Source organism: Camelus bactrianus, chromosome 13 (assembly GCF_048773025.1).
Source record: "Camelus bactrianus isolate YW-2024 breed Bactrian camel chromosome 13, ASM4877302v1, whole genome shotgun sequence".
In the NCBI taxonomy this organism is placed as follows: Eukaryota; Metazoa; Chordata; class Mammalia; order Artiodactyla; family Camelidae; genus Camelus; species Camelus bactrianus.
This window is the reverse complement of record NC_133551.1, coordinates 53,909,770-53,927,683: the sequence shown is the minus strand read 5'-3', so window position 1 is coordinate 53,927,683 and position 17,914 is coordinate 53,909,770. Positions and strand designations below refer to the sequence as shown.

Sequence of the window (17,914 nt, the reverse complement as noted above, 5' to 3'; positions counted from 1 at the left end):
TTTGAGTTGTGGGCTGTTCTTTTTCTGCCACATTGCCTCCTTGTGTAAAACTAAAGAGGGGAGATGACAAGATAGGAGGCTGGGTTCTGGTCCTGCCTTTGCCACTAACTAGCCTGAGACCATGAGCACATCATTTGTCCTTGGTCTCACTGCCTGTTCTTGGCTGAGGTGGGGAGGGTTGGGGAGAGCCGGAGTCCCAGCTATTTATTCTGTGTTGCTTCCTTTGTTAGCTGCCTGACAACCCAGATCAGACAGTTTCATGTTTTGGGGTGATTGACATTCTCAAACTCGCCCTTTGAAAGGTGGTGTACCAAATAATACGGAGTTAAAGTTCCTCAGGCTGTTTCCTCATCCGCATAGTGGAGGGTGATAATGATAGGGTAGATGTGAGGATTACATGAGATAATGCAAGAAAAGGTCTTTGAGTGCTCCGTGAAGATTTTATCATCATCATAATGCCTAAGCAACTTAGAATTCAAGGAACCCAGCTGACTATTCTCAGATCTGAATCAGTATTTTTGGAGTCAGGGACAGGGAGGAGGAGAGGGCATAGGTTCATCTGAGAAAGTCATATTTGGGTGGGTGCCAAGGAGAGGGTTCTAGCTGCTCTTGTGCACCCTGGCATTGATGGCAGTTTTCTTCCCCTCAGCACGATGACCGAGAAGGCGAAGGCAGTGAGAAGTGGGTGAGCCGGGGCCGCGGCCGAGGAGCCTTTCCCCGGGGCCGGGGCCGGTTCATGTTTCGGAAATCCAGCACCAGCCCCAAATGGGCCCACGACAAGTTCAGTGGGGAGGAAGGGGAGATTGAAGACGACGAGAGTGGGACAGAGAACCGAGAAGAGAAGGACAATTTACAGCCCACAGCTGAGTAGCGGGCACTCTTGACGGGAGCCCCTGCCAAGGGAGAGAGGCGCTGGGAAGATGGCTGGTGAGGAGCTAAATAGAGGAGCCTCAAGAAGATGCTGAAAATCCCACCCCTGCACCCCACCAGCCATGCAAAATCCTACTACAGCCGAAAGCATCCCTGGCGCTGTGTCCCACTGGACAGAGGCTACTGGCCGTGGGGCCTGGGGTCAGGCCCAGCTCTTGATCAGAACACACCACATTGGGCTTTAGCTGTGTGTTTCTCTTTTGTTGTTGGTGTGTGGGGTGGGGGCTGGGGTAGGGAGGGCAGAGCGATTCTTGGATTTTGGTTTGTTCCCTATTAGAAACCAACAGTTTTATTCTTCATTTCATTTCATTTGGAGCTAAGTGGACTAACTTGATGATTTTCAATCTCTTTTCCCTTACCCTGATTTTAAAAGCCTTTTTTTTTTTTTAGGCATATATAGTAATATTAGCAGAAAGATTTAATTTGGGCAACTTTGATTCTTAAAAGAGAAAACAAAGCATGTGAATAAACATTGAAGTGTTCACCTCAGTTTGGGACCAAACTGCTTGGATCTTTGTAAAAATCGGTTTTGTATGTCGAGGAGGAGTTCAAGGCTTTTCTGACCACCTTGTGTCCCCTTTTCTGCGCAGCCATGTATCACGTGGTGTTACTCCTAACCACACCCCATGTGTGGTCCCCCTCCCCCCCAGAGTATTTTCTGATTTCTTCTGGGCTGGGCACCCCCTTCTCTACCAGCAGCTCCAGTATCCCAAACTTTCTAGTCCTGCTGATCCTCTCAGCAACAGGGGTGGAAACTGGATGGTAGTTTCTGGTCTGTTTTCTAAGAAACTTCTGACTTCTATTATCTTTACAAATATAAGATGAGAAAATAATTTTTTCAATATTTTTTATTAATCTTTTTATAAAAATGAAAAGAAACTCCTATGATCGATTAAGGAAGGTGGTTATGGCTGGGTGGTTTGTGGGGGTTTTTTTTTCCTTTTTTTTTTTAACCTTAAGCTTTAAGTTGAAACATTCTCAGATGTTTGGGGGGAAAACACCCTCTTAAAATGGGTCCTTGTGCTTGCCTTCTGGGGAGGCGGTCCTGAGCAGGTGAATCATATGGCATTTATGCATATGTTATATGCGGACTGCACCCACCTCTTCCCCCCTAACCTTTGCCTCTTGGGTTGTTGTGCTACTTTCCCCTTACTTTGCTACATTTCTATAGTTAAGTTGGTTTTACTTGAATGATTCATGTTTAGGGGGAAAAAAATGAAAATACCCTTAAAATTTGTTTCGACTCCTCCTGCAAATAAAATAAATGAAGTGGCAGATGTATTATGGGCTCTGGTCATTGTCACCTTGAGTGTGTGTGTGTGTGTTGGGGGTAGGGTGGATGTCTCCCATAGCAGCTTCAGGGAACATCGAAGACAAAATGTCTGGGGGCTGGGCCCAGACTGTTAATCAGCCCCATCCTCTACACCCCATTCTCAGTAGTTCTTGGAGGGGCCTCAGCCACCCCTGTGCTGGTTAGCATTCCAGTGGTTTTGGTTTATATTCTGTACCTTGGACACCCTAGGAGAACCAGATTTTTTCATTCTGGTGTCATAAGCAAGGACTTTGGCTTCCATAGTGGTGGGGCAGAGGTCAAGGGGTGTGGATAACAGGTTTGGTCTTCTGTGTTCACCCTGAGCAGGAAGATGGCCTGAAAGCCTAGCCCATGTGGGGCAGGCATTAGGGGGGCCCTAACCTTTAGCGCTTGCCAACTCTGGCCTTGGCTGTAGGGAGCAGGACCTTCAAAATGTCCTGAGGCTCCCTTCCTGCTTTCCTCCCAAGGAGAATCTGGAGGTATTTTCTGAAACAAAACCAGGCCCCTGTGGCTCGAAAGAAGTTTTTTGTACTCTTCCTCCTTTCTTGAAGAGCGGGGTAGGCCAGGGAGGAACATGCCTCCCTGGGAAAGCAGCAATAGCTTTGTGCACACACCAGCAACCAACCCCTCCACCCAGGACCCGCCTTAAAGCGGTTGCTGCCTGCTGGGGGGGGGGGCACCCTGGTATGTGCCTCTCCCCACCTTTTACCCTGCAGCTAAAAGCTTGCCAGCTGAGAGAGGGGAAGCCAGGGAAGGCTCAGTGCTATTGGTGGATGGGGGCCTCAGGGCCGAGGCTAGAAAGAGGAGAAGTCGCTAATATAGGCGTCTAGGCAGACAAGAGCATGTAGGTAGGGGAGCTGTGGCCCCAGCACTGGTCCGAGACCCTGGACTTAATCACCCCTGGGTTGGGGACAGAACTTGTTGAGCCGGGCCGCCCCCTCTCCCACACCCACTCCCAGCACCTGGAGCCAGACCTATTGGCTCCTGTCTCCGCCTCCTTTGCTTCACAATCTCGCGGCTTGTCCCACCCTACCTGAACCCAGTACTCATCTGCCAGCGGGACTGCACTATCCTCCCTGCCCGGCTCTGAAGGGCGCCCCGGAAGCCATGGGTATGTCCCGAGGGTTTGGGGTGGCTGTTCTCTGCAACCGCGTGGAAATAGCGACAAAAGCCTACACCACCACCCCGCTCTCCCGCTGTCTATACGGGGCCCCGGACTCGCGCCATGGCCAGTCGGTCCCTACTGGGCCCCTCTGAGCCGCGTCCCCGCGCCATCCTCCGCCCTCAGAGGTGCTGGTCCTGGCCGGATATCGCGCGCAGAAGGACGACGAGCTGAGCCTGGCGCCCGGGGACCTGGTCCGGCAGGTGTGCAAGGGACCTGCACAGGGCTGGCTGCGTGGAGAGCTGCGGGGCCACTGTGGTCTCTTCCCCGAGTGCCTGGTGCAGGTGAGGCCGGGCCGGAGGTCGGTTGGTGGGTGGTCTCCGCGCGCCCCTGGGAGCTGAGAGCCCTCCTCCTGGTGCCATCATTTGCAGGAGATCCCAGAGACTCTGCGCGGCGTTGGGGACGCGCCGAGACCGCGCTGTGCGCGCCGCCGAGGTGAGCGCCAGTGGGGTGCGCAGGCGCGCGGGGCTCTGGCGGCCAGGTCAACCCCCTCTCCCCAAGACCCGCGCGACTCTGGGCGGGGCCACACGGCCGCTCTGAGGCCTGTGATTGGTTCTCGAGCACAATGCTCTGCCCTGGGGCGGGGCCTGGAGGTACGGAGCTGGGTGCTCGCGACCCACACCTCCCCTAGCTCAGCTGACTGGGGCGCAAGGCTCAAGAGGCCTCACTCGCGTCCGATCCCAGGTCGCCCCGCCAAATCTCCGGGCCCCCAAAGATGGTGCAAAGTGAACTTCAGCTACTGCCCGGAACAGGCGGACGAGCTGAAGCTGCAAGCGGGGGAGACTGTGGAAGTGATAAAGGAGGTGAGGGGATGAGGTAATGAGAGGGTTTGGGTGGAGATGATGGAGCACGTCTCTGGGTGAGGGTAGTCGGTACACTGAGGGTGTGGGCCATGGGAATGATGAGGGGCACAGAAATGGGAAAATGAGGGGAGGGGTTATCGGGCAGAAACGGGATGAACCAGGATATAAGATTCCTAGAGAGACCCTTGGAGCAAAACCAGATGCCCCTGCGTCCTCCCTCCTCCCCAGATTGAGGACGGATGGTGGCTGGGGAAGAAGAATGGGCAGCTGGGAGCCTTCCCGTCCAACTTTGTGGAGTTGCTGGACAGTGGGCCCCCAAGTGAGACCTGGAGCCTGTGGCCCCGTGAACCCCTGTGACCAGACTCGGCAATCTCCAGTGACCCTCCCCAGTGGTCTGAGCCTGTGATCCACACATCCTTCCCCCTGACCCCTTTGACCTCTCCCATGATCTAAACTGAATGAGCATTCCCCTAACCTCACTATCTCCCACCAGGCCTTGGTAACCCACACAAGCCTTCAGTCAGCCTTGATCCCCAGAGACCTCCCAAGGTAAATTGAATGGAGTGGGTAAAGAGGTGGTGAGTTCCTCTTAGGGGGGCTGGAGGCTCAGCTTGTTCCTCCCCCTGCCCCCACTAGCTGAGCAGCCTGACCTATGACAGCCCTCCAGATTACCTGCGGACAGGTGAGCACACAGCCAGAGGGTCCCTCGAAACCCCCTCCCCCAAGCCACTCTGACTTGGGGGAGGGGGAACCCAGCTAGGATGATGGAGGAGGGAGCCCATGACTTATCTGGAGAGGGGGGTTGGCTTCAGTGGACTGACCTCCCCTTAGTTTCCCACCCTGAGACATACAGGGTCCTGTTTGACTACCATCCTGAGGCCCCAGACGAGTTGGCGCTTCGGAGGGGGGACGAAGTGAAAGTACTGAGGAAGGTGGGAAAGGCACAGGGCAGGGGAGGGTGCAGGGATGGTGCTGTTGAAAAGGGTAAGCCTGGGGAAGGAAAGAGCTTGGGGATCTGGCTCACCTCTCCATGGCATCTTTCTCTCCCAGACCACAGAGGATAAGGGCTGGTGGGAAGGAGAGTCTCAAGGCAGAAGAGGAGTCTTCCCAGATAACTTTGTGCTCCCCCCACCCCCGGTGAGTATGGAGCAGGCACTCACATGGCAGGGGCAGGCTACTCTGGACAAAGTTGGGGGTAGTGGCACTCACTGACCACAGCTGGAGGGCCACCTGCAAATGAGGGTGGACTTAGAAATATGAGGGCATCTCTTGATATGCTGATACCTCTTTTCCGCATAGATCAAGAAGCTGGCCCCACGGAAAGTGGTATCCCGGGAGTCAGGTGGGTGCCCGGGAAGCCTGCGATTGGGGGGTGCTTTCTGGGAGACCCAGCAGTCCAGTTGCCCATAAACACCCAGAGCACCTCAGTGGTCCAGTACACCCCCTTAAGGGGTACCTCCCCATGGGCTAAGGGCCTGGTAGGAATGTATTATGTGGGTCAGTGTTTGGGAATGTCAATTTGCATGTTAATATATTCCTGTTTCTTTGTGTTGAGAATGTGGCTATCTTTCTCATGAATGAATATGTTTAAATTTGTTTCATTTTGTAAGGAAATGTATGGATTGATTTATCTGGGTCTTTGAGACTGTGTGTGTGTGTGTGTTATGTGTCTAATAAGTGTGTCAGTGAATAGCTCTGTTTATGTATCAGTGTGTCTGTGGGGATGTGTGTCTTTTAATTTACCTTTCAACATATTTCACACATGCCAAAAATATACATAACATACATGTTTTAAAACTTAATAATGAACACCCATAGTCTGTCAACCCAAAAACCCAAGAACTAGAACATTGCCAGTAGTTTGCGTGCTCCTGTTTCCCATCCTGCTACTTCTCCAACACCAAAGGTCACCACCAACCACTATCCCGAGTTTCATGTTTATAATTCCCTTGAGTTTTTAAGTGTGCTCATATATATGTCTAAATAATGTATCAATTTATTTTTGTTTAGTTTTGAGCATTATAAAATGTTTATAGTCTTCTGGGACTTGCTGTTTCCAATCAGCATTATGTTTCTAAGATTAATCCATGTTGTGTGTAGATGTAGTTCATTTATTTTTCTCTGTTGTATAATATTCATTGTGGAGAATTAACCACAGTTTGTTTTTGGTCTCCTGATGTTGGACATTTTCATTGTCTCTAGTTTTTTTTTTTTTTTCCACTTTTTAAAATTGAAGTATAGTTGATTTACAATGTTGTGTTAGTTTCTGGTGTACAACATAGTGATTCAGTCATGTGTGTGTGTGTGTGTGTGTATGAATATATATATTCTTTTTCATTATAGGTTATTACAAGACACTGAATATAGTTCCCTGTGCTATACCATAGGACCTAGTTGTTTATCTATGTTTCTAGGTTTTACTATTACAAACAGTGCTGCCAAAAACATTCATGTGTCTGTCTTCCAGTTGCAGGTATGATGTTTCTTTAGGATATAATCCTAGGAGTGGCACTGCTAGATTACAAGGCATGTGAATGTTCAACTTTTATGAGATAAAGTCGTATTGGTTTCCAAAGTGATTTGATTGTACGCTTTACCACTCCACCATCAGTGTATAAGAGATCTTACTGATCTAAATCGTGTTCAACACTTCGTAGTGTCACACTTCATTATTTTTGTGAATCCAGTACAAAATAGCATCTCATTGTGGACTCCTTTGCATTTTCCTGTTTAGTAATACTTTTTTGGAGTTCTTCATACATTCTGAACTATGGGTTATACATGTTATATTTTCTCTCAGTTTGTGGCCTTTTTTCTTTTTTGAGTGATTTTTTTGATGAACAGGAGTTCTTAATTTAAAAAAATACTTCTTGAAGTATAGTTGATGTACAGTATCATATTAGTTTCAAGTGTACAACATAGGGATTCAAAATTTTTACAGATTATACTCCATTTGAAGTTATTATAAAATATTGTCTGTATTCCCTGTGTTGTACAATATATCCTGTATTGTAGCTGATTTATTTCATACATAGTAGTTTGTGTCTTTTAATCTCCTACCCTTATCTTGCCCCTCCCCTCTTCCATCACCCCACTGGTACCCACTAGTTTGTTCTCTATGAGTCTGTTTCTATTTTGTTATATGCATTTGTTTATTTTGTTTTTTAGATTCCACGTATTAGTGAGAATTACATACAAGTGATAACATGAAGTATTTATCTGGGAGTTCTAAATTTTAATGCAAATGTATTGATCTTATCTTTAATGGGTTAGCTGGTTTTTTCTTGTTTAAGAAATCCTCCCTGCCTCAAGTTCAGAAAGACAGTCATTAATATTTTCTTTAAAACTTTTAAAGTGTTGCTTCTCACTTTTAAGTGAGTTTATCTATGTAGCATTGATTTTAGTGAGTGATCCAATTATACCCTTTTCCATATGGACAATTAGTTGTTCAGCATCATTAATTATTTCTGCATGTGAGTTTTATTGTGTCTTTTTAAAAATTAGATATCCTTCTTTTTATTGCAGGGCTATAGAAATGCATTGGGTTTTGTATATTGATTTTGTAGCCAGCCATGGTGCTGATTGTTTTCAGTAATTAATCTGTAGATCTTTAATAAGTTTTCTTCAAAGACAGTCATGTCATCTGTGAGTAATGACAGTTTTGCTCTATCTTTTCCACTCCTTATGCCTTTTAATTTCATTTTTTTATTTCACTCTAGTGGCTAGTATCTCAATACAATATTGAATAGAAGTAGTGATGCTGAACATCATTAGCATATTTGTGATTTTTAATGGAGTGCTTCTAACTTTTCCCCTTTAACAATGATGTTCGCTTAGATCTTTTGTAGGTATCTTTTTGTCAGGTTAAGGAAGGTTAAGGTTTCTATTTCTTGTTTACTTAGAATTTTTACCGAGAGTGAGTGTTGAATTTTCTCAAATTGTTTATATGAATCTTTTGAAATGATTATATGGGTTCTCTTCTTTAATCTGTCAATGTGATAAATGACATCTGCAGAATTTTCTGATATTAAGCCACCATTAATTCCTGGGATAAATTCAAATTGGTCATGGTTTATTATGTTTTCATATACTGTTGGGATACCTTCCCAGTTTTTTTTTTTTCCTTAAGAGTTTTGCAGTCATTTTTACTGTCCTCATTTGATTATCAGTATTATATGGGCCCCATCACTAAGTTAAGGAGTATACTTTTTTTTTTTTAAGTCTTGTTTAGATCTTACGTAAGATGGGAATCATCTTTTCTTGAAAGCTGGTGAAACTTGCTTATAAATTCATCTGGAACAGTTTTTTTCCATTATGGGAAGATTTTAAACTACTTCAGTTTCTTTAATAGTAATAAATAGATTTGTCTTCTGAATAAAATTCTTTTTCTTTCTTTTTTTTCTTTTTTTTTTTTTTTTGCTTAATACAACAGAAAACTCTCACAATTTTGGAAGCTAGAAATCTAAAATCAATGTGTTGGCATGGCCATATTCTCTGTGAAGATTCTAGGAGAAGAATCTTTCCTTGCCTTGTCTTAGCTTCTGACAGTTCTTGGCTTAGAGGTCATCACTCCGTTCTCTGCCTCTGTCTTCACAAGGTCTTCTGCCCTATGTGTTTGTGTCCAAACTTCCCTCTTCTAATAAGGACACTATTGGTCTTGGGTCCACCCTAATCTAGTATGACATCACCTTAATTTGATTACATCTGCAGACCCTTTACAACTAACTGCTCTTCAAATAGCTTTATCTTGGAACTCAGATGGGGAAGAAGCCTCACATTTTAGGAGACTTGCACAGATAGTGTTCTGTCTCCTGGTCCCTGGGTAACCATGTCTGGCCAAAAATCTTGCTACAATTCTGCAGTCAGTTTTAGTGAGTTATATATTTTTTTTAATTACCCATGTAATTAATGTTTTCCAATTATTTATAAAAAATTATAATATTCTCTTATAGTCTTTTAATCTCAATCTGTTATCTCTGGTCATAGTCTTTTTTTCATTTCTAATAATGTTTACTTTTTCCCTCTCTTTTTCTTGCTAAATATCACCAGAGAATTGTTACTATATTCAAATACTTTAAAAAAAATTGTTTCTGTTGTACATTTTTAAAAAGTTGTGGTAAAAAATATGAGTTACCATCTTAACCATTTTTAAGTGTACAATAGTGTTTCTGCACATTGTTGTTCAAAAATCTCTGGAAGTACCTTTGTGTTTTAATCTAGTCAGTCTTTGTCTTTGGTAATAAATTGATGAGGTTAGACTGTATTAACCATAATTATTTTATAATTTTAAATGATTCCTTCCTCTTTTTTTCTTAATTTTACTTTTTCATCAATTTCGTTAATTCAATAACTTTTTCACTATTTTTATTGTTTCAGTGGTTGCTCTTGAAATTCATCATGTATTTTTAACTTTTCAAGTCTAAATTCAAAGTCTTAATCTTCCTCCTGAACAAAATCTCTGCTTTTTAATTGGAGTGTTTAGACCAGGAGTGAGCAAATTATGGTCACTGGGCCAAATCTGGCCTGCCACCTTTTCTGAGGTGGGGTAACAGATCTATTGCGATATAATTTATATACCTTACAGTTCAGTGGTCTTTTGTATAGTCGTGGAGTTGTGCAACATCACCACAGTCAATTTTAGAACATTTCCATCACCCACTGTACTCTTTAGCCATTACCCTACCAGTCTTCCTATTCCCTCCTTCCCATCCCAAGATGACCACCAACCTACTTTGTCTTGATAGATCTGCCTACATTTTATATACATGATAATATATGACATATGGTCTTTTTAATGGGCTTCTTTCACCTCACATAGTTTTTTCATGGTTCATCCATTTGAGGTATGTGTTGTACTTCATTCCTTTTTATTGCCCAGTAATATTCTATTGTATCACTTTTTATCCGTTCATTAATTGAGGGACATTTGAGTTGGCGATGAACTTTTATGTACAAGTTTTTATGTGGACATGTTTCCATTTCTCTTGGGGTGTATATACCTATGAAAGGAATTGCTAGGTGATATAACTCTGTGTTTAACTCTGAGAATAACTGTCAAGCTGTTTTCCAAAGTGGTTGCACTGTTTTTCCTTCCCACTAACAGTGTACAAAGGTTCTAGTTTCTGCATATTCACACCAAAACTTGTTTTTAATCTGTCTTTTGATTATAATCATCCTTGTGGGTATGAAGTCGTATCTCATTGTGGTTTTGCTTTGCATTTCTTTGGCAGCTAATGATATTGAGCATCTTTTCATATGTTTATTGGCTATTTGTGTATCTTCTTTTGAAGAAATGTCTACTTGGGTCCTTTGCCTATTTTTTAATTGAGTTGTCATCTTCTTGTTGAGTTGTAGGAGCTCTTTATATTTTCTAGATAAAAGTTCTTTATCAGATAAATGATTGGCAAGTATTTTTTTCCCCATTCTTTGGGTTGTCTTTTCAGTTTCTTGATGGCGTCCCTTGAAGCACAAAAGTTTAACATTTTGATGAGGCCCCATTTATCTATTTTTTCTTTGGTTGCTTCTGCTTTTGGTGTCATATCTATGAAACCAATGCCAAATCCAAATTGCACTCCATATTGATTGGGCTCTTCTCAACCATGGCAGTAAAGCTGTCAATCCTCAACCTGTTCCACCCGTGAAATGTCCACATGGACCAAGGCAGCAGGGGATGGGAGAGGGATGCGAACAGGCAAGACCACCACCAAGCGTAAATACTTCTTGGATTATTTTATGCCTTTGGTCAATTTCCAGAGCACTGAAATGGTTGTTGCATCATTTCTGTCCAGCTTTCTAGTTGCCGTGTGGGGAGGCAACTTGCCTATCACCTCTTTTAGCCAGAGTCAGACCCTGGTTCTGTTATCTATTCCTTTTAACATTGCCTTCAAATTTTTCACTCCTTGTCTCACTCTACTTCTAGTTTTCTAATTTTGGCTACTGATTTACTAGCTTTTTGGCTATGCTTAACCTATACATTGCATTTTATTTCAAACATACTACCTTTCATCTCTAGTAGTATGGTTTTCTCCCCCGACCCCCGCACCCCCGCAAATCTGCCTGTTTATTCCTGATGGCCCCTTTGTTGCATGCTCATTCTTTATTCCTTCAAATATTTTAAACACAGCCGTGCTGTGTTCGCTCCCTGATCCTTCCAGTATCTGCTGTGTGCTGGGTCTGCTGACTCCGGCTCTCCGTGGCCTGCCCTCTCGTGTGTTTTATGAGCTACGTGTGTGATCTCAGTCTGCAGGAGTCTTGCCTGCCTCTGTAAGGGAAGACTTCTTCCAGAGAGGACTTGCTTTTACTTCCGCCAGTAGCCAGAGGGCACCAACCACCTGAGACCACTTCAGCCCTCCGGAACAAAGTGGTGCAGGGCTCCCACGGCTGCCTGGCACCGAGCTTTGGGCCCATGGTGAGCCAGGGAAGCAGCACCTGGGACACCTGCTCCTTGTCACAGGCCCCAGGCTCCGAAGCCGCAGAGCAGTAGTAGTAGCAGTGAGTACTGTGGAGTAGTGCCCAGTAGCCACAAAGTAGAACTGGGGCCAGAAGGGAAGTCTCCTCCCTTTTTTGTGGCCCTCTCCTCCCTCTTTTATGTCCAGCAGTGCCTCAAAGTTGTATCCTAAGCAGGCTGTCATTGCTCTCTAGTGGGAGGGCCCCGCAGCAGCTCATCTGCCACACTCCAAGAAGCAGGAGTCAAAGTTAACATTTACTGAGCTTTGACTGTGTGCCCAGCAGTTTCCTAAGCACCTCACATGGACTAAGTCGCTCAGCCCTCCCAACAACCCTATATGATTATTGCACCGCTGTTATCCTTGTTTTATGGATGAGGACGTGGGGGCACAAAGGTTAAGTTAGCAACCAAGTTCTCACACAGCTGGGGAATAATGGAGCATGAGTTCCAAGCCTGCTGTCTGGCTAGAGGATCTGTGCTCTCGCCCACCGTGACTCCCAGAGGGGGATTTTGTTTGTATCTGTGTGTGATAATGTGTGTGTGAGAGAGTGAATTTCAACGTGTGCATACGCCACAGTGGCTGTTTGTGTGTCCATGGGTACGAATGTCAGTGTGTGTGACCGGGGCTCCCTCTGATGTCACCTTCTCAGTGTGGCCTTCTCTGACCCATCCCCCATTTGAAATTATAAACTCCCCTGCTTATTCTTCCTCAACAACTAATAAATCACTAACACACAACATAGTTTACTTCTCTCATTTATGTATGCCTCCTCAGTAGAACACGAGCTTGCTCTGGCTGCTGTGGGGAGAGCACAGCACAGGAGGGGTGGGTGAGGCCCAAGCCCAGGCTGGAGGCTGTTGCAGTAGTCCTGGTGAAAATGGTGTGACTCGATCTAAAGTGCTCAGTGGGGGAGGTGGGAACGAGTGGCTGGACTCCAGATGTAAGCAGACAGGACTTCCTGATGGTTTGGATGTGCAGCATAAGGAAATAAAGGGGCCAAGTAGGAGTCTTCCCTTTTTTGAGTGGGTGAACGGGTGAGATGGGGAGTGCTGGGAAAGAGGCAGATCCCAGGGGCAAGGAGACTGGGAAGCAAGAGATTAGTTCTGGCTATATTAAGTGTGTGGTGCCAATTAGCTCTCCAAGTGTTTGAAATACTGAGAGGGTAAGAGTCTGGATTTCAGGGAAGAGGAAGGGGCTGGAGATGAAAATGTGGGAGTTGTTGGCTTGCTGATGACAATTAAACCCATGAGACTGGGTGGGTGAGATCTCTTAGGGAGTAGATGTGATGGAGAAGACAAAGAAGGGGCATGGATTGGACAGGGAAAGGTTGTTGCTGTGGTCCAGGAAGGAAGAGAATCTGAAGCAGCTGTGGGAACTAAGCTGAGTACAGGTCTTAGAAAACCATGGATAAAATAAACTGGTAGGATTTGGAGCTGTCTCCCCACAAAGCCTTCCCTGACAGCTCTTTGGGGTGCTCCCACAGTTCCCTGTGCCCACATGGCATCCCTGGAGCTCCCAGGAGGCAGAGTCAAATATGATTCACCTGTCACTAGTCCCCTGTGCACAGCACAGGACAGGGCCAGTGACTTTTAGGTGGATGCGTAAGTGAGTGAATAAATGCCCTGTTCCCCTCTCCTGTCCCAGCTCCTATTAAGGAACTCAAAAAGATGATGCCGAAAACAGCCCTCCCTACTGTCAAGAAGCTGGTGACAGCCCCCACTGGGCCCAGCAAAGCCAAGTAAGGAGCAGGGTGGGGGAAGGGAAAGGAGGAGGGTACAAAAGAAATGCTACTCACTGCCCCCACCCTTGGGTCTGATGGGGACATATTCTAGGCCATCTTGGACACCCAGCGGAGATGGTCAGAAGCGCCCGTCCCGAAACTCCAGTAAGTCTCGCTGCCTCCCTGCAGTGGGGTGAGGTCTGGGGTCGTTGTGTTGGGAAACAGAGATGGAGAGAGGTTCGGGTTCTGAGTAGGCCTGGGCCCTGAGGGCCTGCTCTCACAGGCTCCAGTGGCAGCTTCCTCAGTGGGGGTCCAGGCCACCCTGGCAGAAGGCGATCCAAAATCCAGGCTCCCCAGCAACGCTCTGCAGCCAATCAGGTGAGAGGCCCGAGACTTGGGAGAGCGGGGATACTGGGCAGAGACTGGTTCCCAGGGGTACAGTGTGCAAGGGTGAAGGATCCCAGGCCAAGGGGGACCAGATTCAAACTGTCAAGGTACCCAGCCCTTGGCTGAGACCTCACCCCCATCCCACAGGGCGAAGAGCAGAGCAGCCTCACAAAGGCCCCTCATGTGAATAAAACTCTGACTCTGGACAAGGCCCCTGGCCCAGAGAAGACCCTGTCTCTGAACAAGGCCCCCGGCCCAGAAGAGACCCCGTCTCAGGACAAGGCCCCCGGCCCAGAGGAGACCCCATCTCTGGACAAGGCCCCCGGCCCAGAAGAGACCCCGTCTCAGGACAAGGCCCCCGGCCCAGAGGAGACCCCGTCTCAGGACAAGGCCCCCGGCCCAGAGGAGACCCCATCTCAGGACAAGGCCCCCAGCCCAGAGGAAACCTTGACTCCAGATAAGGTCACTACTCTAGAGGAAACTCCAGCTCTGGAGGACGACACCCCCAGCCCAGACAGGGTCTTCTCTGTGCACGAAGCCCCAGCCTCAGAAGTCCCACCTGAAGATGGAGCCCCTTATCCAAAGATGGCCCCTCTTGAGGACGAGGCCTCCACCCTAGGCAAGGTCTTGACCCAGGAGCAGGTGCTCTCTGAAGGGGCCTCCACCAGAGACAACACTCAGTTGTATCACTTCTCTTCAGAGGAAGCCCTGCCAAACGCCAGGTCTCTTGAGGCCAGTGAGGCTCAGTCCCAAGAGGAGTTCCACATGCCAGAGGCGCCCTCCCTCTGCGTGGGGAAACATCCCCTGGATAAAAGGGACAGCTCCCCTCTCCAGTGTGAGTCCAAGTCCAAGCCAGGGTCCATGCCTGCCCTTGAGAAGGCCCACCCCCAGGAAGAGGCTGCCATCCTCCTGGGGGAGGCACCTGTGAAGGATGAGACTACCCCCAAAGAGGAGAAGGCTCCCAAAGAAGAGGTACCCCCGGAAGAGGAAGTACCCCCCAAAGAGGTAACCCCTGCTCAGAAGAATTCACATCCTATCATGCTGACTCCAGGGCCCCTAGTGACCTCCACACTCCACTCCTTGGTCCTGCAAAGTCCCACAGACAGCGAAAGTGACAGAGACGACATAAAGAGGCTAAAGGACGAGGTGGAAGCTTTAAGGGGGTCGCTGGAGCTGATGGGGGTGCGGCTGGAGTAAGTGGGGAGGGGCAGGGAGGGAAGGAGAGGGGTGGGGGCTCTAGGCCTGCCCAGCTCACCCCTTCCCCTCGATCTCCTGTCTGCAGAAAGAAGCTGACCGACATCTGGGAGGAGCTGAAGAGCGAAAGGGAGAAACGCCAGTTGCTGGAGGTGGGTGGGGTGTGGGTCCCAGGCGGGGCGGGGGTGAGCGCCGGACCCTCCCCTGACTCCCTCTCTCGATCAGGTTCTGGTGAAGCGGAGGACTCAGGAGTCCCTTACCCGGGACTCCATCCACGTGCAGACGCAGACGCAGACGCAGACGCAGACGCACTAAGGGTGGGCCCGGGAGGGACTACAGCGGGACCTGGAGCGAGGTCTGGCTCCGGCCACCCACATCCTTGCACAAGGGGACTTTGGGAAACGCAAGAAAGTAAACTCTGCCGTGTACGCGTGCCGCGCCGGCCTGGTCTGTGCGGGGCCGGGGCGGGGCCTGCGGGGCCCGGGCGGAGCTGGCGCTCCTGGCCCTCCGCATTCCTGGCAGTTGCTCCCGGGCACATCTGGCCAACATGTGGCTCCCATTACCGTTCCCAAGGCCCGCGCGCGGCTATTTTTATCCACCGGATGGCGGGGGAAAAGGGGGAGTGGGGGTGTCTCCTTCGGACGCCAGCCCCGCGCTAGAGAAATGGCCCTCAGGAGGGGCCCAAGAGGGGTCGGAGTTCTGTCAGAGGCCCGGATTCCGGAATCCAGCTGTGTGCGCCAGGGGAGGGGCCGGGCGGGCCGGCTCTCGAGCGCTTGACCCCTCCCAATTGGCCCCACTGTCTGCTCAGGACTCAGGAACGCACCTCCGCTCAAACACTAACTCCACAGCCCAACTCAGACACATGGTTACACTGGGGCTAATAGCTCCTTAGCGTCAAGGTCAGGGTCCCGTGTCCTGGTGTGTGTGCGTGTGTGTGATCGCAATGATGCATAAACCCAGAGCATTTGTAGCGACAGGAGCGACGTGTACCCAGGCGTTTGCCGGTAAGGAATGCTGGTATTTGTGTAAATCTGTGATGAAGTGGTGGAGTGTGGGTGAAGGAGTGTGTGTTTTTGCCACGTGTGAACTGAACGCAAGCACCTGTGCTGAGGCGTCGATGGCTAGAAGGAGGTGGTCAGCCTGGTAAAGGAGTCGAGTGGGGCCTCAGCCCTGGGGCCCCCTGCATGGCAAGATCCTGGGGGTCATTTAGGGGCAGGGGTAACAGAGAGACTGAGTCACTGAGAATGCAGCTTTCATTGGTCACTTCACCTCTTAATCATCCCCTAGAGAGGGGGTGGGGATTCTGGGTCCAGCCCTCCCCCCAGGGCCTTCTGGCTGGACTGGGGAAGGGTGTCTCTCAGGGGGCAGAGATCCAGGCCCAATAGCACCGGGGAGCCGTGGGGGCGGGGCCTCCATAGCACCGTGGGCAGGGGCAGTCCGAAGGTCGTGGGGCAGCTTGGAGCTCCTATGCCTGTCCAGTACTCAGAGCGCCTTACAGCGCGAGCAGGGTCGATTAGTAATAGTGCATGCGGCCCAGGGTGCCTGTGCCCGTGGGGCTGGGCCCCAGCGTGCCAGTGCCCAGCAGGTCCGGCTGTCCCGTACGCCAGATCTCCCGCAGGATCCGTTCCCGCTCCTCCAGCCGCTGCGCCCGCTCCAGCTCCTCCGCTGACGTGAAGACATTGACGCTCAGGGGCCCATCGGGCTCCGCAGATAGCTCGGGGCCCGGCAGCGTGTCGTCGGGCCCCAGGCGCGTCACGGTGTCCTCGTCGTCGTCGTCATCGTCGTCGTCGTCGTCCTCGGCCTCCAGGGTGCTGCTTCGGGGGTCCCGGCGCGGAGCGGGGCCCCGGGGCCGTGGGTGGGGTGCGCAGGAGATGCTGATGACTAGTAGGCACAGGGTGAGCAGCAGGCCAAAACAGACGCCCAGCACGAAGTAGAGGCCAAAGCTCTCCGGGTTAGCTGGGGGTCAGAAGGCAGAAGTCATGGAGGAGCCCTGGCGAGTGGGAGTCATCCCATCTTGAAAAGATTCCAAGTTCTAAGTTTGGAGGGCCAGGACAGTACTTTCTATTTGAAGGACCTTAGGTAGCACCATCGGGCAGTGGGGGGAGTGAGAATGGGGGTGGGGTGGGGTATTGAGAGTAGGTGACTGGCTAAAGCAGGGTTATGATGGCCGGGAGGTGAGGAGGAGAGGAGGCAAGAGGGGGAGTGGGGCCTGAGGAGGCAGGGAGGGAGGGGTCCATGCCCCGGTGTCTGCCCTCACCGCGGATGTGTGCGTAGGCCGCCAGGCTGTTGCTGAGCAACTCCATGTCCCTTCGGGGGGCATCCATGCTGCTCTGGGGGCACAGCTCCCCTGTCAGCCTGCGAGGTCAGCAAGGTCAGATCCTTCCCCACGTCGGGAGCCAATCCTGACCTAGCTTCCTCCTCGGGACGGCTCTGCTCCCTGGAAAGGCAGCCCCAGCCAGGTTCCACCCTGGAGAGAACAGCTTCCTAACTTCGTTGCAGTCCTGGGCCCTGGCTGGGGAATCCTTCCCTTGAGCGCAGACGCCCCAACAACCTGAGGGTCGGAGGAGTGGGCCGCAGGAAGCTCCGCCCCTGGTGGGGTCCCCAAACGAGGCCCTATTGCGCCGTCCGGGAAGCGGGATGGAGGAGAGAGAAGCGGGAGCCTTCCCCACTACCTGGGCGGGCTCCGAGCAGGGAAGCCGCCTCCCTCTCCCATCCCACTCGCCCCGCGGGGACCCCCGGCCCGGAGGCCCGGGCTCACTTACCGTCGGCGCTCCGCTTCCCCGCTGCCCGGCCCTGGCGCGTCGGGCGGCCGCAGACACCCGGGGCCTGGCCGCTCCCGCCCCGTCTGGTCCAGGCCGCCAGCCCGCCCGGCTCGGCTTCCAGGCCGCGGCAGCGCGGGCCGGACACGGGCCGATGGACCAGCCGGCGGAAAGTTTCCTCCGAGGAAAGAGGAGGGAC

The 17,914-nt window shown here is 50.0% G+C and overlaps 3 protein-coding genes across 28 annotated transcripts in view; 2 read left to right on the top strand and 1 right to left on the bottom strand.

Annotated features, from left to right (window-relative positions):
- The window catches only part of THRAP3 (thyroid hormone receptor associated protein 3), a 65,030-nt gene extending 62,819 nt beyond the window's left edge, over window positions 1–2,211 (top strand). For all 7 annotated transcript variants that reach the window (XM_045520329.2, XM_045520332.2, XM_010959895.3 and 4 more), the window contains one exon: window positions 650–2,211. In XM_045520329.2, the coding sequence (XP_045376285.1) occupies window positions 650–871 (222 nt within the window). In that variant the 3' untranslated portion in view covers window positions 872–2,211. The remainder of the gene's footprint in view (window positions 1–649) is intronic.
- A 147-nt stretch (window positions 2,212–2,358) lies between these two features.
- On the top strand, window positions 2,359–16,058 carry SH3D21 (SH3 domain containing 21). 18 transcript variants are annotated; one of them, XM_074376820.1, is made up of 16 exons: window positions 3,288–3,353; window positions 3,531–3,688; window positions 3,776–3,839; window positions 4,089–4,207; window positions 4,436–4,526; window positions 4,701–4,756; window positions 4,844–4,889; window positions 5,039–5,139; window positions 5,258–5,344; window positions 5,507–5,549; window positions 13,300–13,393; window positions 13,488–13,540; window positions 13,659–13,753; window positions 13,910–14,767; window positions 15,045–15,108; window positions 15,182–16,058. In XM_074376820.1, the coding sequence occupies exons 1-16, from the start codon at window positions 3,350–3,352 to the stop codon at window positions 15,613–15,615; spliced, it is 2,367 nt and encodes a 788-aa protein (XP_074232921.1). In that variant the 5' UTR covers window positions 3,288–3,349; the 3' UTR covers window positions 15,616–16,058. The 18 variants fall into 18 exon arrangements, with proteins under 18 accessions (XP_074232928.1, XP_074232925.1, XP_074232930.1 ...); XM_074376830.1 differs by having other exon boundaries at window positions 13,644–13,753; window positions 13,910–14,224; XM_074376819.1 differs by having other exon boundaries at window positions 13,644–13,753.
- Window positions 16,059–16,191: 133 nt separating this feature from the next.
- On the bottom strand, window positions 16,192–17,914 carry EVA1B (eva-1 homolog B). Of its 3 annotated transcripts, none has more exons than XM_074376838.1 (3): window positions 17,719–17,914; window positions 17,214–17,423; window positions 16,192–16,912 (listed from the first exon to the last, which is right to left on the bottom strand). In XM_074376838.1, exons 2-3 carry the CDS (start codon window positions 17,278–17,280, stop codon window positions 16,470–16,472), a joined length of 510 nt encoding a protein of 169 aa, XP_074232939.1. In that variant the 5' UTR covers window positions 17,281–17,423; window positions 17,719–17,914; the 3' UTR covers window positions 16,192–16,469. The 3 variants fall into 3 exon arrangements, with proteins under 3 accessions (XP_074232939.1, XP_074232941.1, XP_074232940.1); XM_074376840.1 differs by having other exon boundaries at window positions 17,214–17,393; XM_074376839.1 differs by having other exon boundaries at window positions 17,214–17,311.

Coding starts and splice junctions, on each gene's coding strand:
- SH3D21 (XM_074376819.1), top strand. Junction 5,140..5,257: donor AAGTGAAAGTACTGAGGAAG/GTGGGAAAGGCA, acceptor TTTCTCTCCCAG/ACCACAGAGGATAAGGGCTG. Junction 13,754..13,909: donor AACGCTCTGCAGCCAATCAG/GTGAGAGGCCCG, acceptor CCCATCCCACAG/GGCGAAGAGCAGAGCAGCCT.
- EVA1B (XM_074376838.1), bottom strand. CDS start 17,280: ATGGATGCCCCCCGAAGGGACATGGAGTTGCTCAGCAACAGCCTGGCG. Junction 16,913..17,213: donor GGCCTACGCACACATCCGCG/GTGAGGGCAGAC, acceptor TCTGACCCCCAG/CTAACCCGGAGAGCTTTGGC.